The sequence below is a fragment of the Oncorhynchus tshawytscha genome, linkage group LG20, assembly GCF_018296145.1.
Source record: "Oncorhynchus tshawytscha isolate Ot180627B linkage group LG20, Otsh_v2.0, whole genome shotgun sequence".
NCBI lineage: Eukaryota > Metazoa > Chordata > Actinopteri > Salmoniformes > Salmonidae > Oncorhynchus > Oncorhynchus tshawytscha.
In genome coordinates this window covers 36932405-36945154 of record NC_056448.1, presented here as the reverse complement: position 1 = coordinate 36945154, position 12750 = coordinate 36932405, and the positions used below count along the sequence as shown (strand labels likewise).

Sequence of the window (12750 nt, the reverse complement as noted above, 5' to 3'; positions counted from 1 at the left end):
CAAAGTAGAACTGCACTGTTAGTCACATGTTGTCAACCCTCCATCTAGAAAGCACCTGGGTCTGCAGGCTTGGCTTTTGATCCAGCCCTGAAACATCCAAGTCTGCTTATCAAGGTCCTGTTGAGCACAGATGTTTAGGCTACAATGTGGATCATGTGTGAAATGCTTGAAAATGTTTGTGCTCTCAACAGAGAGGTATATTTTCTGTGTGATTTAAATATTGACTTTTATCAAGCTGCCCACTCAAGAAAAAGCTTCAAACTGTAACTAGTGCCTGCAACCTGGTTCAGGTTATCAGTCAACCTACCAGGGTAGTTACAAACAGCACAGGAATTAAATCATCAACATGTATTAATCACATCTTTACTAATGCTGCAGAAATTTGCTTGAAAGCAGTATCCAGATCCATCAAATGTAGCGATCAAAATATAGTAGCCATATCTAGGAAAATCAAAGTTCCAAGGGCTGGGCCTAATATTGTGTATACAATCATTTTTGTAGTGATTCCTATGTTGTTGATGTAAAGAATATTTGTTGGCCTGGTGTGTGTAATTAAAAGTAAAAATAAATATGTCACCTTTATTTAACCAGATAGGCCAGTTGAGAACAAGTTCTCATTTACAACTTTGACCTGGCCAAGATAAAGCAAAGCAGTGCGACAAAAACAGCAACACAGAGTTACATATGGGATAAACAAACGTACAGTCAATAACACAATAGAAAAAGCAGTATACAGTGTGTGCAAATGAAGTAAGTAGGTAAGGCAATAAATAGGCCATAGTGGCGAAGTAATTACAATTTAGCAATTAACACTGGAGTGATATATGAGCAGAAGAGGCTGTGCAAGTAGAAATACTGGTGTGCAAAAGAACAGAAAAACAAAAACAAATATGGGGCAAAATATGGGGATGAGGTAGGTAGTTGGTTGGTACAGCTGCAGCGACCGGTATGCTGCTCTGACAGCTGAAGCTTAAAGTTAGTGAGGGAGATATAAGTCTCCAACTTCAGTGATTTTTGCAGTTCGTTCCAGTCATTGGCAGCAGAGAACTGGAAGGAAAGGCGGCCAAAGGAAGTGTTGGCTTTGGGGATGACCAATGAAATATACCTGCTGGAGCGCATGCTATGGGTGGGTGTTGCTATGGTGACTAGCGAGCTGAGATAAGGCGGAGCTTTACCTAGCAAAGACTTATAGATGACCTGGAGCCAGTGGGTTTGGCGACAAATAAGTAACGAGGACCAGCCAACGAGAGCATACAGGTCGCAGTGATGGGTAGTATATGGGGCTTTGGTGACAAAACGGATGGTACTGTGATAGACTGCATCCAGTTTGCTGAGTAGAGTGTTGGAGGCTATTTTGACATTGCCGAAGTCAAGGATCGGTAGGATAGTCAGTTTTACGAGGATATGTTTGGCAGCATGGGTGAAGGATGCTTTGCTGTGAAATAGGAAGCCGATTCTAGATTTAATTTTGGATTGGAGATGCTTAATGTGAGTCAGGAAGGAGAGTTTACAGTCTAACAAGACACCTAGGTATTTGTAGTTGTCCACATATTCTAAGTCAGAACCGTCCAGAGTAGTGATAATGGACGGGGGCGGGTTCGGTGCGGGCAGCGATTGGTTGAAGAGCATGCATTTAGTTTTACTTGCATTTAAGAGCAGTTGGAGGCCACAGAAGGAGAGTTGTATGGCGTTGAAGCTCGTTTGGAGATTTGTTAACACAGTTTCCAAAGAAAGGCCAGATGTATACAGAATGGTGTCATCTGCGTAGAGGTGGATCAAAGAATCAGCCGCAGCAAGAGTGACATCATTGACATATACAGAGAAAAGAGTCGGCCCGAGAATTGAACCCTGTGGCACCCCCATAGAGACTGCAAGATGTCCGGACAACAGGCCCTCCGATTTGACACACTGAACTCTATCTGAGAAGTAGTTGGTGAACCAAGCGAGGCAGTCATTAGAGAAACTAAGGCTGTTGAGTCTGCCGATAAGAATGTGGTGATTGACAGAGTCAAAAGCCTTGGCCAGGTCGATGAATACTGCTGCACAGTGTTGTCTCTTATCGATGGTGGTTATGATATTGTTTAGGACCTTGAGCGTTGCTGAGGTGCACCCATGACCAGCTCGGAAACTGGATTGCATAGTGAAGAAGGTACGGTGGGATTCTAAATGGTCGGTGATCTGTTTGTTCACTTGGCTTTTGAAGACTTTAGAAAGGCAGGGCAGGATGGTTATAGGTCTGTAACAGTTTGGGTGAAGAAGGTGAGGAATCTCAGACGATACGAAAGAGTGGTTGAACAGACTAGTAATAGGGGTTGCAACAATGGCGGCAGATCATTTTAGGAAGAGATGGTCCAGATTGTCTAGCCCAGCTAATTTGTAGGGATCCAGAATTTGCAGCTCTTTCAAAACATCAGCTGTCTGGATTTGGGTGAAGGAGAATCAGGGAGGGCTTGGGCTAGTTGCTGCAGGTGGTGCAGAGCTGTTGGCCGGGGATGGGGTAGCCAGGTGGAAAGCATGGCCAGCCATAGAGAAATGCTTATTGAAATTCTTGATTATTGTGGATTTATCAGTGGTGACAGTGTTTCCTAGTCTCAGTGCAGTGGGCAGCTGGGAGGAGGTGCTCTTATTCTCCATTGATTTTACAGAGTCCCAAAACTTTTTGGAATTAGTGCTGCAGGATGCAGATTTCAGTTTGAAAAAGCTAGTCTTTGCTGTCCTAACTGACTGTGTATATTGGTTCCTGAATTCCCTGAAAATGTGCATATCGCGGGGACTATGAGGAGCAACCAGACACTGCACTTGACACATTTATGAAATGGCTTATTCCAGTTACTAATAAGCATTCACCCATTAAGAAAATTACTGTAAAAACTGTTACATTCCCTTGGATTGATGTGGAATTGAAAAATGGTATGTTTGAGAGGGATGAGGCAAAAGGAATGGCAAATAAGTCCGGCTGCACAAGTGTACTGCAAATTGAGAAAAGTGACGAAACTGAATAAAACGAAGAAGAAACTACACTATGAAACAAAGATAAATGACAAAGAATGATAGTAAAAAGCTTTGGAGCATGTTAAATGAATTTTTTGGGCAAAAAGGCATACTCATTGAATTAGATAGCTCATTCATCACAAAACCTACTGATATGGCCAATTACTTTAATGATTTTTTTTCATTTGCAAGAGTTGCAATCAGGCATTACATGCCAGCAACAAATGCTGATATTACACATCCAAGAATAACTGATCAAATTATGAAAGACAAGCATTGTAATTTTGAATTCCGTAAAGTGAGTGTGGAAGAAGTGAATATTTTTTTTGTCTATCAACAATGACAAGCCACCGGAGTCTGACAACTTGGATTGAATATTAATGAGGATAATAGCAGATGATATTGCCACTCCTATTTGCCATAATCAATCTAAGCCTACTAGAAAGTGTGTGCCCTCAGGCCTGGAGGCAAAAACAGTTCCGCTACCCTAGAATATTAAAGCCCCTTTTACTGGCTCAAATAGCCAACCAATCAGCCTGTTACCATCCCTTAGTAAACTTTTGGAAAAGAATGTGTTTGACCAAATACAATACTATTTTACTGTAAACAAAATGACAACATACTGTCAGCACACTTATAGGGAAGGACATTCAACAAGCATGACATTTACACAGAATGACTGATGATTGCCTGATGACTGATGAGAAAAATTTATGACAAAAAGACTGTGGGAGTTGTTTTCTTAGACCTAAGTGCGGCTTTTGACATTATCGATCATAGTCTACTGATGGAAAAATGTGTTATGTCTTTACACCTCCTGCTATATTGTGGATAAAGAGTTACCTGTCTAACAGAACACAGAGGGCAATGGAATCCTCTCCAACATAATCCAGGTAGAGTCAGGAATTCCCCAGGGCAGCTGTCTAGGCCCCTTACTTTAAAAAAAAATCACTAATGACATGCCACTGGCCTTGAGTAAAGCCAATGTGTCTATGTATGCGGATGACTCAACACTATGCACATCAGCTACTACAGCGAGTGAAATCACTGCAGTACATAACAAAGAGCTGCAGTTAGTTTCAGAGTGGGTGGAAAGGACTAAGTTAGTCCTAAATATTTCAAAAACTAAAAGCATTGTATTTGCAACTAATCATTCACTAAATCCTAAACCTCAACTAAATATTGTAATAAATCATGTGTAAATTGAGCAAGTTGAGGTGACTAAACTGCTTGGAGTAAATCTGGATTGTAAACTGTCATGGTCAAAACATGTTGATACTACAGTAGCTAAGATGGGGAGAAGTCTGTCCATAATAAAGCGCTACTCTGCCTTTTTAACAACACTATCAACAAGACAGGTCCTACAGGCTCTAGTTTTGTATCACCTGGAATACTGTTCAGTCTTGTGGTCAGGTGCCACAAAGAAGGACCTTAGAAAATTACAATTGGCTCAGAACAGGGCAGCACTGCTGGTCCTTACACGGAGAGCTAACATTAATAATATGCATGTAAATCTCCCATGGCTCAAAGTGGAGGAGAGATTGACTTCATCACTACTTGTTTTTGTAAGAAGTGTTGACATGCTGAATGCACAGAGGTGTCTTTTTAAAATATTAGCACAGCTCAGACACACATGCATACCACACAAGACATGCCACCAGAGGTCTCTTCACAATCTTCAAGTCAAGAACAGACTATGAGAGGCGCACAGTACTACATAGAGCGATGACTACATGGAACTCTATTCTACAGGTAATTGATGCTAGCAGTAGAATCAGATTTAAGAAATAGATAAAAAAATACACCTTATGGAACAGCAGGGACTGTGAAGAGACACACACACACACACAGGCACAGACACATATACACATGATAAGACACACACTCTACACACATGTACACATGGATGCTGTATTGTAAATATGTGATAGTGGAGTAGTGGCCTGAGGGAACACACTAAATGTATTGGGTAAAGTGCTATGAAATGTAATATCATGTAATGTTTTCTAATGTATATAACTGCCTTAATGTTGCTGGAACCCAAGCTAATGGGGATCCTTAATAAATACAAAATAGAAATGTAGTTAGTACAGGGCTTGAACAAAAGCCTGCATACCAAGTAGCTACCCTGGAGGATGGTTGCCACTCTTGATATACAGTAAAATATTGCAACATTACAACCAAATACTTTTGTCTTTATAAAATGATACCCTCATTCAATGAATCAGGGATCAAATGGATATGTATCTAGTTAGCTATAGTTAACTAGCGAGATAACTGCTAGTTAGTCTGTTGCCTGTCATTATTTTATACCTGCTGCTGAAATGTAGTGCTCTCTCTCCTCTGGCAATGGCCCACTCCTACAGACACACACGCAACACACGCAGACATGCACTGAAGGGTCATTCTGATAATGGCTGACGTAGATTTTTAAGTGATTGGTAATATTTAAATTATCATGAATTACATGAACAAAGTCATTAAACTAATTACCATAACTTTTCATGACCTTACAAACCCTAATTTGACCATTTGGAACAGCGCATCATGCGCATTTAGGCTGGAACATTTTCAATGTGTGCAATCTTGAACAGCCTACTGTCACGCATAGATTCACAGACTAGCGGCAAATAAACTTGAACAAAGCAGAATCAGGAAATGAATGCCCACTCTCCATTGCTATTCAATGCAGATCCCACCTTCATTCCGCTTTGCTCAAACTTTTTTGCCTCGGTGTGTTAACCTGTGCCGGCAATAGGCTACTTTGTTTTATAGAGGAGCCGGCATGCACCTCAAAACATTTAAGATGCCGGTACGACGCTCCGGACAGCTCCGGCCCAAGTCAAGCACTGGTTACGAATTCCAATTTGTTGTGCCTAGTGTTAGCTAGGTGGCTAATGCTAACGTTAACTAGCTGGTTAACGTTAGCTAGGTTACAGGTTAGGGGTTAAGGTTAGGGTTAAAGTAGCTAATTAGCTAAAATACTAAAGTTGTCCGCGATGAGATTCAAAAACGCAAGATAGGTAGCTAGACATTCATGTTGAATGGCCACCCACCCATCCAACCACCTTACCTTACCTTAATCCAAGTCTAAGCCGTTGGGGGGTACTAAGCTAACATATGGAATTGTTTTAAGATGGTCATACTGTGTATAATTTAGTTATTTGATTTAGATTTTATGACCCCTTTAAGTATCCGCCCCAAAAATTACAAAATTATTTGATAAAAATATTGAATTTAGCCTTTACTACTATAGCCCATAGAAACACATTGTATAATACATTCATAAATGGCAAAAAAAAAGACAGTAAAAAATACATCATCATAAGGAATATGGTTTTAAAGTGTCTGTCCTATAGACCCCTTTCCAGTACACGACACTGACGTTAGGCGAGACTCTAGGCTGCAGTAAGAAAGCCATTGCCATCTGCACCCATTCTGCATAGCCTAGATTTAATTTTTTATTACTTCTAAACAAAATAACTTTTTGGTGTTCTCATATGCTTACAATGATTTTCTGATTATTGCATGAACAGTCGCTAAGATTATATTTGGTTGTGATCTTTGCAAAATAACTATTTTGGATGCAGCGGTTGTTAGCTAGAATGCTAACACTCATTGACATAGATGTAGCAAAAGCTAGCCAAAGAGACATTTTACTGGTTGAAGTTGAAGTGTTTTCTATGTATAATGCAGTTGATTTGCGATGATGACACAAACATTAAATTAAGCAGAACATTCATATGAGCCTTAAAATCCAATTATAATCCAAAAGTAGCGTGAAATGCACTCATAAGCAACATGTAAATAGAGTCTTTTTCTGCTGGCATTTTATAAGAACTCCCCTGTGTTATTCCACCAACTTGCATGCATCCCCCTCGTGCGGCAATGTTTCCAAACACAGAAAGAGGTCTATATCTAGGAGATATAAGAAAGCCCAGGAAATATATATACATATTTTAATATATCTTTTTTGGACACATATTTAACCGTTTATTTTTGTTGGTACAAAACTACTGTACCTCCATACTTCCATTTGTTTGTATGGGCTACTTTCAAACAATTTCTGTGACACTTGTGGGGGTCGTAGAATAAAACAGAGAACACCATCTTGTTACTGAGTCATTTGTTGACCGCTAGGATGCTACAGACGTTTTCGTGAGAAGACCGATTTGCGGGATGTCTCATGTTCTGACAAACACCGCTGTAGCTCAGCCACTTCCCACTGTACAGTAGATGCAGAAGGCCGACATAAGTGGATGGAATGGATTGAGCTGCAGCCCAAATAAAAAAAACTTGATATCTCTAGTTTAAACTGACGGATTTTGACGGGGATTTTTAAAATTATGTTAGTTAGATTCACGGTCAATAGACTCAAGATATCTTAAGTAACCTTCTGTCTTCTGTAACCATACCAAACGTAACATATCATACTAATTTGAGACCAGGCTGTGCGTTTGTGTACCGCATCATCCCGGATTTACATTTACTATGTTACATCTAGTCTGAGACCAGGCTGTGCGTTTGTGTAGTACATCATCGCATCTGCGCGACAGGACTCCCTTTGCAGGGGACAGTAACAAGCCGAAGAAGCGGTGCACACACTGATACGATGGATTTCAATCTCAAAAAGCTTACTTCTGATGCAGGAGTCTTCTTCACTCGTGCAGTCCAGGTATTTAGCAAATGTGTTGTTTGAAATCCCATGAATAATTGTTTTTGTCGTGCTCTGACCGAGGTGCGTAGTCTGTAATTATCTTATTCCGAAACGGATTGTAATGGGTCGTCTTTCTCATATAACGCTGCAAACACCAAATATAAACGGTTACTTCAAAAATATTTAAGAATAGGTTATGTTTTTCGTTTAGGTTTTTCTCACCGTTAACGCCATTGTAAGCCGATAATTCTGGTTAAGCCCTTCTCCATTATTTATGTCTGTTTTCGACCGTAGCGCCGAGGGGTGCATGTGACGGTCACCAGGATACGGGGCGGCGACTCCTCTAACCGCTACTTTACACTCCTGTCAGAGAATTGTAGGGCTAGGCTACTAGACCTGTCTGCTATACATTTCTATGCATCATGCCACTGGTTGTCAATGCAGTCCTCACTGAAAAAAGGTGACGTTTTTTTTGTATTATGCTGTATTGAGTGGGGACTAATAATGGTATGTGTAGCAGCCTATGTCTTATTCCTCAGTCATTGGTCCTATTCTAATCATAGGATTGACCTGTTTTCCTGTCATCCGGCAGGTACAGTAGTTTAGCGATTAGAGAGGCGAGCCCGGAGGGTTGCCAGTTTGAATCCCAGGACCCGAAGGGTATCAAATCCTAGATGCCATTGCCTGCAATTGTGCCCTTGACCAAGGCATTTAACCCCCCCACAACAACAGCCCCCCTCTCCAAAACCTGTATGAGTGTGTGTGCATTCGGCAATTATTCAGACCCTTTCCCTTTTTCCACATTTAGTTTCATTACAGCCTTATTCTAAATGGATTTCCCTCACCAATCTACACATAGTGCCACATAATAACAAAGCAAAACATTGTTTTTTTGTTGTTGCAAATTTATTAAAAAGAACACAGAAAAATACCTTATTTATGTGAGACTCGAAATTGAGCTCAGCTGCATCCTGTTTATTTGATCATCCTTGGTGTTTCTTCAACTTGATTGGAGTCCAACCACCTGTGGTAAATTCAATTGATTGGACATGATTAGATTAGACACACACACCTGTCTATATAAGGTCCCACAGTTGACAGTGCATGTCAGAGCAAACACCAAGCCATTAGGTCGAAGGAATTGTCCGTAGAGTGCCGAGACAGAATTGTGTCGGCACAGATCTGGGGAAGGGTACCAAAACATTTATGCAGCACTGAAGGTCCCCAAGAACACAGTGACCTCCATCATTCTTAAATGGAGAAGTTTGGAACCACCAAGACTCTTCCTAGAGCTTGCCGCCTGGCCAAACTGAGCAATCGGAGGGGAGAAGGGTGACCAAGAACCTGATAGTCACTCTGATAAAGCTCCAGAGTTCCTCTGCGGAGATGGGAGAACCTTCCAGAAGGTCAACCATCTGTGCAGTACTCCACCAATCAGGCCTTTTATGGTAGAGACTGAAATCACTCCTCAGTAAAAGGCACATGACCGCCACTTGGAGTTCGCCAAAAGCCTTTTGGCACCTAAAGGACTAAGACAATGAGACAAAAGATTCTCTGATCTGATAAAACCAAGATTGAACTCTTTGGCCTGAATGCCAAGTGTCACATCTGGAGAACCTGGCACCATCTCTACGGTGAAGTGTGGTGGCAGCATTATGCTGTGGAGATGTTTTTCAGCGGCAGGGACTGGGAGACTAGTCAGGATCAAGGGAAAGATAAAAGGATTAAAGTACAGAGAGATCCTTGATGAAAACTTGCTCCAGAGCGCTCAGGACCTCAGACTGGGGTAATGGTTCACCTTCCAACAGGACAAAGACCCTAAGCACACAGCCAAGACAATGAAGGAGTGGATTTGGGACAGGTCTCTGAATGTCCTTGAGTGGCCTAGCCAGAGCCCAGACTTGAACCCGATCAAACATCTCTGGAGAGACCTGAAAATAGCTGTGCAGCGACGCTCCCCATCCAACAGCTTGAGAGGATCTGCAGAAAAGAATGGGAGAAACTCACCCAAATACAGGTGTGCCAAGCTTGTAGCATTATACTCAAGGCTGTAATTGCTCGCAAAGGTGCTTCAACAACGTACTGAGTAAATGGTCTGAATACTTATGTAAATGTGATATTTTTTAAACCATTTGCCAAATTTCTAAAAACATACGTTTTAGAGTAAGGCTGTAACGTAACAAAATGTGGAAAAGTCAAGGTGTCTGAATACTTTCTGAATGCACTGTATATATACACTGAGTGGACAAAACATTAAGGATGCCTGCTCTTTCCATGACATAGACTGACCATGTGAAATCAATAATCCCTTATTGATGTCAATTGTTAAATCCTCTTCAATCTGTCTACATGAAGGGGAGGAGACGGGTTAAAAAAATTTTTTTTTAAAAGCTTGAGCATTGTTCACGCTCAACATGTTTGTGCCAGCATCCCTGTGTGGAATGTTTTCAGCACATTACCTTGTTTAGTCCATGCACTGACGAATTGAGGCTGTTCTGGGGGCAAAATGAGGGAGGGGGGGGGTACGCGCAACTCAACATTAGGAAGGTGTCCTTAATGTTTAGTACACTGTGTATGTGTGTCTTTCCGAGGGGTTGGGTTAAGATAAATTTCAGTTGGACCTTCTGTGCAATTTACCATTAAACCGATCCCACTGTGTAGCTCAGTTGGTTGAGCATGGCTGTTGCAGCACCAGGGTTGTGAGTTAGATTATAAAAAAAGTTTTAAAAAATGTGTGTTTAAATGACAAAAATGTTAAATATTATCATTAGGCCTATCCACAACAGGACTAGTATGCTACCACTCTCAGTACTTTTTCAACTTGGAGTGGTATAAAGTAGGCCTATTTGGAATTTAGTGTTTCTCTGGCTTCTAGGAATTGGATGTTTTCACAGGGCTTACATGGCTGCCAATGGATTGAATAGCCTGCAATGTAGGTTTTCAATGGTCAAACAAGTCCACACTGTACAGGTTTTGGTAAAGCAAGTGAACAATACAGCATCATGTGATACCACGAGTATGAGAACATTTATTTTTACTGCTCTAAATACAATGGTAACCAGTTTATAATAGCAATAAGGCACTTCAGGTTTGTGGTATATGGCCAATATACCACGCTAAGAACTGGCCATATACCCCCCCCATGCCTCATTGCTTAAATATTATACCCTCCCTGTTATTGTAATGGTGGTATGATATTTCTGCTTCTGTAACTTTCTCACTTATCATTATCCATGATTCACTCAGGACTATCCATAATCATGGTAGCATCCACATTAATGTAGAAGTGTTTAGAAACATTATATTCTTATTTACAATCAAAGTGACTCCAAAATAACACAATACATTATTTACCATTAATTTCTGTTAGACACAAAATAATATGTAACGCAACCAAAACAAACAGCAAATGCATCCAACAAGTTTGTAGAGTCACAAGCTTGATGTAATCATTGCATGCTAGGAATATAGGACTAAATGCGGAATATGGGACTAAATACTAAACTTTGGACTACTTTGATACACATGTAAGTGAATTGGTCCCAAATCTTTTTGTCCCCTGAAATGAAGGGACTATGTACAAAAACGGCTGTAATTTCTAAACGTTTTGCACGATATGGGTGAAAAAACCCTCAAGTTAAAGCTGACAGTCTGTACTTCATAGTCATTGTATCATTCAAATCCAAAGTGCTGGAGTACAGAGCCAAAACAATATGTCACTGTCACAATACTTTTAGAGCTCACTTTAGATGGCTAGTAGTAGTATCAGCTTTTTACTGTGTGAAATGCAAGGGGCAGGCTTTCTCCACCAATCAGTGACTGTGATTCAACCTAAAGTGCAGGGTCACTCGAGAGGAAACAGATGTTTCACTCCCACCAGTCACCTCTGTTGACGACCACATGTGATCCACGAACAGGAAAATATGGCCAAATATTACCATTCCGTAAGAATGGTAATCACTGAAGCATTATCCTATGTTCGGTTGATTTGGATTTGGGTTACCAGTGACAGCCATTGTAACAGCCCTTTTATGCCATTTCCAGCTCCCGTCTTCACATGCCAAAAATCCCCCTGTGAGAAATAAACCTTACCGCACCAATGCATAGAAAGAAAGTCTGATGTAGTCCTACTGTGCTGTGAGACTAGGTCTGTGGCTGATGGCAAACCACATTATGCACTTAGTTGCCCAAAAAATATAGATTTTGAAATGGCTTGATATTGTCAGCACATTATTAGGGATGTGGTTATAGTACTTTTTAGGAGTAGATATGGCATGTATTTCAATGTACTGCGTATGAAATGGGTTGGGTGTTATATTCACGCCAGATAAGGTGGTATTTCAAGCAAAGATACATTTATTATAGCCTTATGATGGACTTCTTCTTGTTGCCATTTTGCAGTGGAGCAGAAGTGAAAGTCTTCAAGTGATTGGTTAATCATGAGTCATAACGAGGGAGCTCAAGACGTCTTGTGATGCCAGATGGAATGCGGGAGCTCAAACCTCTTGTGATGCCGGATGGACTGCCAGTGTGGCTGCTGCACAATTATAGAGCAGTCACTCAGGGAGCTTCTGCGCTCTGCTATCCTCACAGTTGTCTCTCTGTCTGTCTGTTCCGCTCCTCCCTCCCCCCACCCACACAGATACGACATGGTGGTTGAGCTTAGGTTAATTTTGTAACTTAGCTTTGTGTTGTAGTTCGTGAGGTTAGGCTTAGAGGGCCTTAGCAGTCACAAGCTGCTCAAAATGGGCCATTCACGGAAACATTTCAGAGCCAGACAGAACCGTTTCGGCTGGTCACAATTTGCCCAGCTGCCACTGACTTACAGAACAATGTTTTTTTTTTTGCCAGTCATAACGTATACTGTCTTCGCCTACATTATTTAGGTGTATGTTTTTGTCAGTAAATATGATTTTATTCCTTTTTGTCTCCAAGTTCACAGAAGAGAAGTTGGGCTCTGCGGAGAAGACTGAGCTCGATGCCCACTTGGAGAATCTGATCGCCCGGGCCGACTGCACAAAGAACTGGACTGAGAAGATCTTCAGGCAAACAGAGGTCTTGTTGCAGCCCAATCCAAGTAAGACCCAGTCCTAAAGCAACAT

At 41.1% G+C, this 12750-nt stretch overlaps 1 protein-coding gene across 19 annotated transcripts in view; it reads left to right on the top strand.

Moving 5' to 3' along the window:
* Nucleotides 1-7509: 7509 nt before the first annotated feature.
* Nucleotides 7510-12750, top strand: part of sh3glb2b (SH3-domain GRB2-like endophilin B2b) — a 47885-nt gene continuing 42644 nt past the window's right edge. For all 19 annotated transcript variants that reach the window (XM_024381721.2, XM_024381718.2, XM_042302608.1 and 16 more), the window contains exons 1-2: nucleotides 7510-7666; nucleotides 12584-12725. In XM_024381721.2, coding sequence (XP_024237489.1) covers nucleotides 7604-7666; nucleotides 12584-12725 — 205 coding nt within the window. In that variant the 5' untranslated portion in view covers nucleotides 7510-7603. The remainder of the gene's footprint in view (nucleotides 7667-12583; nucleotides 12726-12750) is intronic.